This window comes from Oncorhynchus tshawytscha, linkage group LG10 (genome assembly GCF_018296145.1).
Source record: "Oncorhynchus tshawytscha isolate Ot180627B linkage group LG10, Otsh_v2.0, whole genome shotgun sequence".
NCBI classification, from domain to species: domain Eukaryota; kingdom Metazoa; phylum Chordata; class Actinopteri; order Salmoniformes; family Salmonidae; genus Oncorhynchus; species Oncorhynchus tshawytscha.
In genome coordinates, this window is record NC_056438.1 from 36883198 (window position 1) to 36895865 (window position 12668).

At 40.3% G+C, this 12668-nt stretch overlaps 1 protein-coding gene across 1 annotated transcript; it reads right to left on the minus strand.

Annotated features, from left to right (window-relative positions):
- Positions 1-4734: 4734 nt before the first annotated feature.
- cldn15la (claudin 15-like a) lies at positions 4735-8399 on the minus strand. The gene is made up of 5 exons (XM_024435016.2): positions 7904-8399; positions 6346-6510; positions 5734-5815; positions 5459-5572; positions 4735-5068 (listed from the first exon to the last, which is right to left on the minus strand). Exons 1-5 carry the CDS (start codon positions 8118-8120, stop codon positions 4984-4986), a joined length of 663 nt encoding a protein of 220 aa, XP_024290784.1. The 5' UTR covers positions 8121-8399; the 3' UTR covers positions 4735-4983.
- Between the last annotated feature and the right edge of the window lie 4269 nt (positions 8400-12668).

The following is a 12668-nucleotide window of genomic DNA, read 5'->3' on the forward strand; positions in this document are numbered from 1 at the left end:
TGTGGCCACACCACGTCTCGTTAACCATGAAGCATACGCCCCCGCCCCTCTTCTTACCAGAAAGATGTTTGTTTCTGTCGGCGCGATGTGTGGAGAAACCAGCTGGCTGCACCGACTCCGATAGCTTCTCTCCAGTGAGCCATGTTTCCGTGAAGCAAAGAATGTTACAGTCTCTGATGTCCCTCTGGAATGCTACCCTTGCTCGGATTTCATCAACCTTGTTGTCAAGAGACTGGACATTGGCGAGAAGAATGCTAGGGAGTGGTGCACGATGTGCCCGTCTCCGGAGTCTGCACACAGAACATTAGCGCACTGTTCTCTGATTGATCCATTTAGCCGGTCTCGTCGCAAGACTTTAACAGGAGAAGCAAGCAACAGCATGAAGCCCAAGCTTCTGCTATGCACTGTACATTCCACAAGCATTGCCTTTTTCACCTCGTAGCTGTGTAACCCAAAACCTAAGTTGCATTGTGATTGGACAAAAGCAATGACTGTACAGCCCCTCCCTAGAACTTATTATTATTATAAGGATTTGATGTTTGATGTTGAATCTTGGAAACTCCAGCCGACGACATGAGAGATTCCTAAACTAGACCTTCAGATTAAGCAAACTTTGTTCTAAAACTCCTGAAGACCATCCCGTGGCGTCTTGTCTTACGTATCTGAACTTGGCTTCAGACGCAAAATCTTTTGCACACGCACATAATGCATACAGGCCTAGAGAGGATCAGCTCACACTTAAACGGTCTCTCTATATCTTACATGTACTGTGTGGTAAATACTTAATCAGAAGTAGAAACAATAACAAAGCGTACTCCCTATCCCTATTTCAGTAACATGCAAAGGGATGGGGCTGGAGAAATGTAACCACTCAAATTCATAGAACTATGGATGCAAAGACTGACCATCCATGATATCAAAATGATAGTTTTAATCATGTTCCGAGCCTATATGGTGTTTGTTTGTAAGTCTTTAGCTAAAAACATGTTGATTCTTGGAAACTCCAGCAGCCAACATGAGATGTTCTAAAACTAAAACCAAACGGCTCTAAAACTGTTCTAAAACCGTTCAGATCAAACAAACGTCGTTGTAAAACTCCTTAAAGGGAAATTTCACTGCTGCTCTATTTCACTGGATATGTTCTTAACATATCCTGTGTCATAAAACTAGAGAATTTCTTCACTACACACAGATACAAGGGTTTCTGCATCACAGCAGTAGAAACAGGCCATCTACATTGCCTGGTTGTAAGCAAACCACAATATCCTAAATTCATAGCGATTTCAGGACATAGTACCGGAAGGTGGATCCAGTTGATGTGGAGAAAAATCTAAATGTCTGTATTTGTAGCCAGCACTTTCAGCAAGAGGATTTTCGAAACGGAACTGAATCTCAACTGATGGGGTTGCAAGGTCGAACATTGTAATGTGATGCTATGCCATCGATTTTCCCTTTCATTTCAAGGTGGGGCGGCAGCGTAGCCTAGTGGTTAGAGCGGTGGCCTAGCAACCGTAAAGGTTGCAAGTTCAAATCCCTGAGCTGACAAGGTAAAAATGTATCATTCTGAACAAGCCTCAATTAACTCACTATTCCTAGACTGTCATTGAAAATAAGAGTTTGTTCTTAACTGACTTGCCTAGTTAAAAAAAAGAAGAAGGCATCTGATCAGCCAACATCATCAGAAAAGAAGTTAAGCTGAGGTAACATAACCAATGTTACCTAGCTAGTGAACTAACTACCACAGAAGCTTATGTGACTGTGTTCTATTTGGAGTCCCATCAACATCTGTAGAGGCATCAACACCAAGCTCAGCACCAGGAACTAGTTTAATTCACCTTGCTAAATCTTTCCACGATGAGCAAATACATATACTGGAGCTAGGCAATAACATAGTCAGTATTGTGGATATTGTGCTTTCGTAAACTATTGTCATAGTTGGTGTGTTTACAAGTAGGCTACATTGTCTTCTGTAGTTTTCTCTGTATTGTGGATGCTTAGTTGATTGTTCATGCAAGACTTGAAGTCTAAATTGGAGAAAAGGAGGTATTAGTAAGAAGGGGATGGTGTGGGTGATGGATTGATGTCTGTTGGGGGTGGGTATTGTGCGTGAAGGTTAGTAGGCATGATTAATTGACATCAGGAGGGGTGGGTCGATATAGTACTTTGTTTGAGTGTGTATTGATGGGGACAAAGTAGTAAAATGTTGGCTTATCACTTACTACTTAGTGTTTCCTGCAGACTAATCCTACTGCTGCTGGTGGCCTGTACAGTTCTGCAAAGGGAATACTGATATTTGGAGTTTTTGGGTGGTGCAGTGAGGTGTGCAGAGTCATTTTTATTGCGGTTATGGGACCTTTCACATCTCCTCTTGAGAGTTATCAACTTCTTTGTATCCAAGCTGCACTGTCTGTGAGAGAAAGACTGGTACCAATTATATGCATATCCTGGCTTCTGGGCCTGATCATCAGGCAGTTTACGTTGGGCACGTCATTCAGACAGGAAGAGGAGAAAAAGGGGCCTAGCCCTAAGAAGTTATGGGACCTTTCACATCTCTTGAGAGTCATCTTCTTTGTATCCAAACTGTATTGTCTGTGAGAGAAAGACAAAAAAACTATTAGACATTCATGGGCAATCATTGTGTACTGTCTGTATTCCTACTGTATCAGCATGATGTAGAATATGAGACATCTCACAGACATACTGTACATTAGCTAGCTAGTGTGACGTACACATAATGTATGGTCACATTGGTGTTTATGTATTGTTTCTTTGTAATGGGGAAGAATGCTTTTACTGAAATGTCTGTCCTCCAAGGTCTCACCATTGCGATGCATTTATACTACTGTTGGCCAGTATGGGGCAGTGAGACGTGTTAGCTTCGCACTGGGACTATATGCGATCCTGCACCTGTGTGTTCTCATAATTGAGAGAACCTTTGAAAGAGATGCCACATTCTCCTGTTTCATCAATTATCCTGTGTTACAGGAACTATTATCTGCTGCACCAGTCCCAAAACTGGGACCTGTGACACTAGCTATAACACACAGGTATAGTCACTCCAAGACTAATATGAGTCATAAAGCCAAAGTCATTCCTTTATTCTTTGTCATCGTCATTAAAACATTTCTCCAGTTTCGCTTCTAATGAGATGTACTGAGGCTAGCTAGTCTAGTTAGCTAGCTAGATATTCCATTAGATTACATTTTAGGTATAGCAAACAAAGCTAGCTAGCTAAACTTAGCTAGCTTAGCTTGAAGTGGTACTAGCAAGCCCCTTATATTGCTAGTAGTGCTAAGCAGTTAGTGCTTTTTGAGGTCGGTTCGGTTTCGTTACAATTATTCAAAAAAGATATCAAGGTTTTCAATTTAGGTTTCAATTATTATCTTTTACATTAAATGCTCTACGCATCATGTGGGTTGAATGCTGTAATAGCACAGAACATAACAACTAATAAAAGTCCCATTAACTTTCATCTATTCACAATAATTTACTTTAATTAAACATTTAAGTTATTGTGTATATTACATTTGTTTTCTTTGATTACTTTATTATATAATTACAAGTAATCACCCCCTTTCTATTGAGTTGCTGGCTATGATTGACAAAATCCCTATTTTAGTAGTTCTTCAAAGTAAATAAGGCATACTTTTATGACTACTAAATACTAACTATCAGTCATTTAGAGCATGTATTTTCAGGTAACTGCTCCCCTCTCCATCGAGCATTCTTCTGTCTCTTTTACATTGCAGGCTTTAACTAAAATGGGAAGAGGAATCCTTAGAAGCAGCCATTGTGATTATTTAGCAATCTCGGATAAACAGTGCACGGTAACAAAGCTCCCGTTAACATGTAAACGAGTACCACCCCATTTTGAAAAGCCTGCCTTCGAGGGTGGAAAAAGGACGTAGGTCTCCGGTCAGGATGTAGTCTTTACAAAGCCAGGGAAAATTTGTCAACCTAGATAACATGCAATGTACTGAAAGATAGGAACATCATTGAAATGTCCAATGTTTCTATTGAATAAGGACAAACCATATCTATTAGCCGCTAGCGTTGTCCAGCCAACCTTTTGATACAGGACGCAGTATCAAAACTGTCACCTGTAACAAAATGAAACGCACTGTGGTAGAGGGCAATCCAAGGTTTAAGAGTAGTAGCAGAGGCACGTTGAGAAATAATATTACCATAGTCAAGAACAGATAAAAAGGTTGATTGAATAATCTGCTTTAGAGAAAGACACATGAGCAGGTCTATCAGAGCTCAGGCCTTATTCAATTAAATAGCATGATCAACAGTATCAAAAGCTTTTGACAGGTCCATAAACAAAGCAGTACATTTCAGTTTAGTGTCTAGAGCATTGACAAGATCATTAACCACTAATGCGGTTGCTGTAATAGTGTTGTGCCCAGGCCTAAACCCTGATTGGTTTACATTCAAAATACATTTCTCAGATAAAAAAGAGCAAAGTTGTACATTTACCAAGGATTCAAGAATCTTAGCTAGACAAGGAAGCCTTGAAATGGGGTGATTATTATTAAAATCACTACTGTTATTAAGATCACTACTACTATGTAGTGAAACTGGAAAAACAGCCCAAATGGATTTCTAGCAGTGAAGTTTCCCTTTAAGACCGCTGCAGTGTGTCTCATCTTTTGTATCTGAAGTGGGCTTTATGCATGAACACATTTTAGTAAGGCAGTTTAGTTGCATAAAATGACGACAAACACCAAAACATATATCAAATGAATGTTTATTCAGAGGATAGCAAATTCCACACAAACAGATCCCATTACCAATAGTTCAACTCCAAATTATTCCAGTTTTTTTTGTTGCATCAACCTCAAAATCCTTCAAAAACAATTAGCAAAATTCATGGTGAAAGAGAAAAAGAAAAATATGGGTAACAACAGTCAAATATGTGCTCTTAAATGTGAGCGTCACAAAAGTGGGAGAGGGGAGGTGAGGTGGTAGGGGAGGGATGTCTTAGACGTAGGCTTTGGTGGAATCCGGCTCAGACCTGGCAGCAGGTGCGTAGATTGTTTTAGGCTGACTCGTTGCGTAGTACCCTCTGGATTACATCAAAGACAGAACAGAAGGTCAGAGAGGGGGCAGACAAACTAAACAACAGGTGAAAAAGCAAAAGGTGGCTGGCACAAAATGTAAATGAGACAAAACAAGTGGAATAAACCAAAGTCAAAGTGAAGCTTAAGGAAAAACAAGGTAGGCAGACAAAACACATGAAACAAGTGAGACACAGAAGTACAAGGAAAAAAAAGAAAATGTGACAGTGAGGTAGGTTACAGTAGTGTTTTTCAACTCCGGTCCTCATGTACCCCACATTTCAGTTTAATGAGGTATGTTTCAATGGGTTAATCAGGAAGTGGAGTTTAAGAACACTGAACTACAGGGTATGTGAAGGTACTGATGAGAGGTGAAGGAAGTCGAATGAAAGACCTACGCTTTAGGCTTTTCACTTTTTGCCCTCTTGCAGGCACAGCAGAGAAGAGATCCTCCCAGCATGGACAGAGAGGCTGCGCCCCAGCCCAGGAAGAGACCAGTGCCCAACTCAAACCTGCACACAACAAAAATCAGTAAGGAACAAAACAATATGTATACAGTATGTAGTTATGTCTTATTATGTGCATCAAAGGGTGTGTCACATCTTCTATGTGTATGAATTTAATTTATTTTGTGGTTGCTGAAAAAATGGTTTCGTTTGGTCTTTCCACTTACTTCACCCCACCAAAGAATGGGTTGTTAAAGTCCTCTACAACTCGGGTGGCGTACCAAGAACAGCAGATCAGCTCGCAGAGACCTGTAGAAGAGAAAGACACTTTCTATGAGAGCGATGAAGAGCAGAAGAGACATGTGAGGTTAGGGAAGGAAAGAAAGAAAGAAAGAAAGAAAGAAAGAAAGAAAGAAAGAAAGAAAGAAAGAAAGAAAGAAAGAAAGAAAGAATGAAAGAGGAAGGTAGACAGAAAAAGGAAAATGGAAGCGAGAACAGGGAAAGCTGAAACGAAACAGAATGAAGAAACAAGAGGTAATTGTGTAAAGGGGGAAGGAAGGAAAAAAATGGGATGATAGCAAGATGAGAGAGAGAAGTGAACCACGGTGAACAAAATAAAGACGTGAAAAAGGGACTCAATGACAAAAAAAGAAAAAGATTGTCAGATATCTTTCATCTCTTACTCTGACGCTATCACCATGAATGGGTAACGTACATCAGAACAGTTAGGGATATCAAATTCTGTTAACTTTTCCAAACGTAACGAGTTTTTCAGAAAAACAGGAACCATAGGAAAGTGTCTGCAACTTTGCAACAATAGGTAGTAAATCTGAACTCACCAGCGAGGATAAAGAGGGATCCACCAGTGACGGCAATCTTGGCCTTTGCCTGCTCCGTGGCACTGCCAATCTTAATGCACTTTAGCCCCAGCAGAGACACGATCATAGACACCAGTCCTAAGAGCAGACTGATGATCATCAGGGCACGGCTCGCCTGTACATGGCCTGAGGGGAGGGGAAGGAAGGGAAGAGAGATGAGAGGAAGAGTTGCATATTAAAACACAGCTAGACATCAGCTACACAACATTAAGTTGGAGAGTAATTTGTTAATTTGGAAACTGTATACATATACATACATAATTACTGGTTTGTTGGTGGACTAGACTAAGACAATGGTAGACATTTTCAAAGGAGTACTCTCAAATGTCCCAAGAAATAGGAACAATGCAGAGAACATGTCCTTTTTAAATGGCAAGGAACTGTATTCTGAACATGAAAAAATAGCATACTTATGCTAATGGTGAAACTTAACAAAACATCCCAGGATATGTCCATAGTGGTATTGTAATAACATTTTTTTTTTTAATCCCAGCCCATCACATTTCTAAACTGAATTTAATCTGACCAGGTTTCAACAGTTAATCATAAGGTTGCTATTAGTTAGTTGATATTTTTGCAATTCAACAATATACTGTATCTACAAATCACCCTTTAGATTGCAGATAACTGCTATCAAAGCCAAAGACCTAATAACCCAGATTCATTTCTGCCTATAATTAGAACTGCTACTTTGACACTGGCCAAGGTGCAGTAGCTTCCCTCCATTTCCTTGTCATAGGAGCACAAAATGTCCACCATTATGACCCACATCACTGGCCTTAGGAAGGAGAGAAAGATAGAAGAAGAAAAAACGAGAAGAAAAATAGAGATTCAATTCTAGAAGAGAGTTCAAATGTGACCAAGCGGTTAAAGCGTTGGGCCAGTAACTGAAAAGTCGCTGGTTCGAATACCCGATACGACAACATCTGTCGATGTGCCTTTGAGCAAGGCAGTTAACCCTAATTTGGACCAGGGGTGCTGTACTACTATGGCTGACCCTGTAAATTGCACCTTATCTGAAACTTTCATAAAGAGTTAACATTATTTTAAAGTTGTAATATTAAAAACGCCTACATTTGAAGTTACATTTAGGCGGGAAAGAAGTGGGTCCGAATTGCACCCAAAGGATGTTCATATTAGGATTTTTCATGAAAGCTCACAGAAAACAATGCAAAGATACATTTATCTTCTTGCCATGGTAGAAAGTAATTGGACATAATTATTGTTAATAGTTACATTATCTTAATTTAACCATATCAGATATAGCCACAGGTGTGCCCTGACCTCTCCCCACCAAAGACGCCAGTCACTCTAAGACTGGCAATGCTGGGTCTTGTTCAGTAAAGCACACCAAAAGAAAAACATTTAAAAACATTTTGCAATTGACAATGAGAATTAGTGTCATTTGACCAATTCAGGTTGTACCTCCCCATTACACTCCGTTTCAAAGCGTTTTCTCCCTGATTGAAGTGTCTGAGTTGGTGGTGACGGTTAGAACGGTTAGACTACAGGTTCTTACCGGGGAGGCCGAGCAGGGACTCGAAGTCGCGGCACTCAGCGATTCCAGAACTGTCTTCGGCACAGGAGTGCCACAGGTTCTCATACTGTCGGTTGGAGATGATGACACTGCCAGAGACGGAGGACACCTTCCAGTAGTCGTTGGCGAGAGCCGTACCAGTGATCAGCCAGCTGGCGATACACATGAAGAATCCGGTTGCCTCCACAGCGGTCGACATGGTCGAAACTTTTCACAACACACGAGATGGAAAGGATTCCCAAAATACAGAGAAAATACAGAACTACAGGGCCAAATAGGTTAAAAAAATCCCAGAAAAATTTAATGACGCAAAAAACGACACTACAGACAGGGTATGACCTAAAAACAACCCCAAAAACAACCTTTTAAAATCTTCCAATGTATGCACAGAGGACTGAAGGTAGATATGTGTGGGGTGGATGTTAGCTAGTGTCTCTATCAGTTCGTTGTGCTTCCTATATCTCAGGTCCCTGGCTCTGATATGAGGACTTTACACCCTACCAGGGGCCATAAAGTTAGTGGAGCCGCACCTATATGGGCCCTCTCTACCACCTCCCCCACTTCTCTCCAACCCTACTGATTATGATGACGTGATAAGGATGGAAGACCTTAGTGGCCACACCCAAACCAGGCCCTCGATACTCTCGCCTCCTGCTCTGCTCCATTCTCCTAAGTTTGTGTTGACAATGATGATGATGAAGAAGATGATGAAGGGAATAGTCACTTCTTCTGTTGTGGTGACAGAGTTACAACATGCGGTCTATTTCCTGTCGTAAAGGGAAGACATATCTGGCACCTCCTCGTCATCTTTTGGTGTTCTGTAATTTAACCCCCAAATCAAAACTTTGGTGCTATCACAATAAGTCTAGAAGTCTAAATACACGTTTAGTAAAAATGTTTTTAATCAATTATTGGACTTAGACATAACTACAACAGCATCGTCTGTCAAAATATTACAGGTTTTGACTAAATTTGACATTAATAACTGACCCATTTGCTGCATTTACATGTTCTCCTGCTAGAAGATGGTACTCAAAATGGGTCACTGAACAAACTGTCATAGATGAAAACACGACTGAAATATCCTTGCTAATGATTGCCAAGAAACGAAGATAATGATTTTATGACCATATGAATTTCCCTCCTGTCGCTAAGCCACAAAAATGCTATGTGAAACAGCTACTCATTGTTGGGTGTGTGCTTGTGATTCCAACTGTGGGTGACCATATAATGAATTAATCAATACTACTACACAGATGAAAAATTGTTTGGTGACCAATGAAATATGTTGCTGCACTGTAGTACATTGTTCTGATATTTAATACTTGTATGGTTAAACTGTAACATAGTAAATCTGTCTTCAACTGCTCCTGCTCTGATAGCTTTCAATGTCAGCTATCAATATTAGTTTGCCCTCTCTTATATCTCAAAGAAATAGTTGGGCATGATCCAATATTTATTTTTTCGCACAATATGTGCATGCTTAATGGTGTCATTCTACATCAACGGGTGTTATTATCATTTGACCTTCCGCTGTTCATGTTTAGTATTAAAGAGGTTTCTCTTTTTAAACTGTGGGTGTGCTCACTGTGGTTTCAGCTTGCAAAACTGATTAGACCTACATCAAGTTTACAACATAGGTTTCCACAACATAGGCTCAGAACAGGCATGGTGAATTAAATATTTGATACCACATACAATATTTGTTTAAAAAAAAATAGTTGAACCCTTCAACCGAAGAACCATGGTGACATGGTATATTTCTAGTTGTATAGTGAATATAAATCAACAATAGTCTTGATATTCAGACTAGAAATATACAAATTGTACAGTACAATACATGTCCATGTCAGTTGAGGGAACTTAAAATGAGATCAGTAATCAGCTGAAAATGAAAAACGCACATATTTGGTTCTTCGGTTGAATGATTCAGTTTTTGGAGTGTGTACCATCTTTGTAGATAATTGAGGAATGTTTTTTTTTGCTTTATGGGTGTGGCACCAATGCATTTGCAGTTGTTCCACAGGTCTCCATAAACACCCTTTCAGTGGTTCTTGGGAAACTCAGTATTGCTCGTCTTGCACATATACATGTGTACAGAAAAACAGGAAGTTACAAGATCATGTACTCTAAATATGAAGCTGGATTAATCACCTGAGCAATAAACATGATTATGTTCAGTCTCAGGTAAATCATTTGACTGAGTCTGAAAACATGTGGTCTAACCTAGAGCTATTCAAAATCCTTTGAGTCTGTAATTGTTTCAGAAGAGACGATTTATCTCTTGAGAACAACTGTTGAAGAAATGCATCTGTAAAAATGTATGTTGGACAATTTAAATTAGAACCATAGGGTGGTGGGGTTTAAAGTGTTCGCTTTGGTTTAGGATATACAGTGCCTAGTGAAAGTCTGCACACCTCTTGCACTGCCTTCACATTTTACTGCCTTAAAATGAAATAAAAAGGGATTCCATTTGTTTTTTTCCCTACAGAACTACACAACATACTCCCCATTTTCAACATAAAATAATAATTATATACATTTTCCCAAATAAAAAAAACAGCAACCTGAAAATATCTTGATTGTGTATGTCTTCATGTGACAGGCGTAACATTCACACCCCAGAGTTGATACTTGGTGGAAGTACCTTTGGCAGTCATTCAAACAATGTCGACTGAATTGCACAAGGCAAAGATTCAACTAAGACTTCGGACAAAACTTTTTCAATACCTGGTTTGCATAACCATTGCTGCTTTAGTTGGCATTTACTGCTAGATATCATACGTTGAAATATCTTACCTACCCTACCTGCAACCGATGTTCAATTCTGTGAGCTGCTCCATGCTACAACCAGTGCTCTTGCTGCCTGATATTCTGCTGAAACTAGCTATGTGTGCGGCGCACATGTAAACATATTTCATGTGCTTTGCAATTGTGTACTTTATGCATGGTTTCTCTACTGTACTACATAATTGATACGGCATATACTGTACCACCACTATACTACTTTTATATGCATTGGGGGCATTAAGAAGTGAGTATATGCAATGCCCACAACAAAATGCGGGTATATGGGATGTACCTGTGCAGGTATTCCCAAACTGGGGTACCCCCAGGAGTACGCGCAATGCCGTCGGCATTGATCCCAACGGGTCTATACATTTGGGTGAGTTTTGTTGTTGTTGCCTGAGTAGGCTCGTTTCACTGCCAAAAATAAGATTAAAACATCTAGTGTTCAGCGAAATAACAACACAATGTCAAATCCAGGTACCCTAGTCAAATAATGAACAACCAATCACATTAACCATTACTCTCTCAATGGGAATTCAACTAATGGTCCGTATGTAGCCAAACATAGCTGCTGTTCATTCTGTTTGCTCGAAAATTGATAAAAGATCCATGTCCATAGAGACACATACCAGCTCTACTGGTAGTACTGCTACTACCAGCAGTACTACACCTGCACCTGTCGATGACACAAGCTGTTCTGCTTCCACAAGCACATCCAATGCTAGCATCAGTAATTTTGCTTTTGCCCAACTAGCATGGACACTGACAGTTGTGAATCTGATGCAGCCAAAGAGCTACTGCCCCCTTACCCGGGAAAGCATCGAACAACAGACAGGGACGTTGGACCATCGAAGAGGTGCAAATATGATGAGAACTACATTGATTTGGGGTTCACTTATATTGGGAGTAGTGCCTTTCCTCAGCCACAGTGTGTTATATGTGCAAAAGTACTATCTCACAACTCGATGAAACCTTCACTCTTGCACAGACATTTAGAAACAAAACATACCAATTCGAAAAAATAAGCCATGGGAGTTTTTGGAGCATGAATTAAGATGACTTTCGAGTAGTAAGACATGTATAAATGTAACAGATACCATTAATAAGAAGGGGCTAGAAGAGTCTTATATTGTGAGCTACCGAGTGGCTAGGACAGGCAAGCCTCATACTATTGTGTAGGACTTCATTCTTCCTGATGCCACAGATATGGCTGGGACAATGCTGGGGGAAAAGGCAAAAAAAACCTATACAGACAATGAATTCATCAAACAACACTGTTTCACGACGCATCAGTGACATGGCAGGAGATGTTTTGAAACAGTTATTGCTTCACATACAAGCCAGTGAATTCTATGCGTTACAGCTGGATGGGTCAACAGACATGGCGGTCCTGGCACAGTTCCTGGTATATGTCCATTACGTTCATGGGGGGTCAATTAAGGAAGACTTCCTCTTCTGCAAACCACTGGAAACCAGGACAACAGGAGAGGATATTTTTAAATACTGGACAGCTTTGTGACATCAAATGGACTGGTGGTCAAGATGTGTTGGTTTCTGTACTGATGGCTTAAAAGCCATGACAGGGAGACATAGTGGAGTGGTAACGTGCGTGCAAGCAGTTGCTCCCGTCGCCACTTGGGTACACTGCAGTATCCACCGAGAGGCTCTTGTTGCAAAGGGAATGCCTGACTGCTTGGACGACGTTTTGGACACTATAGTAAAAATGGTTAACCTTGTTAAAGCAAGCCCCCTGAACTCTTGTGTATTTTCTGCACTGTGCAATGATATGGGCAGTGACCATGTAACGCTTTTACAACATACAGAAGTGTGCTGGTTTTCAAGGGGCAAAGTATTGACACGTTTTTTTTTAAATTGAGAGACGACCTCAAAGTTTTCTTTACTGACCATAATTTTCACTTGTCTGACCGCTTGCATGATGATGAGTTTCTCACACGAC

Coding starts and splice junctions, on each gene's coding strand:
- cldn15la (XM_024435016.2), bottom strand. CDS start 8,120: ATGTCGACCGCTGTGGAGGCAACCGGATTCTTCATGTGTATCGCCAGC. Junction 6,511..7,903: donor GTCCCTGCTCGGCCTCCCCG/GTAAGAACCTGT, acceptor CCCTCCCCTCAG/GCCATGTACAGGCGAGCCGT. Junction 5,069..5,458: donor AAAAGTGAAAAGCCTAAAGC/GTAGGTCTTTCA, acceptor GATGTAATCCAG/AGGGTACTACGCAACGAGTC.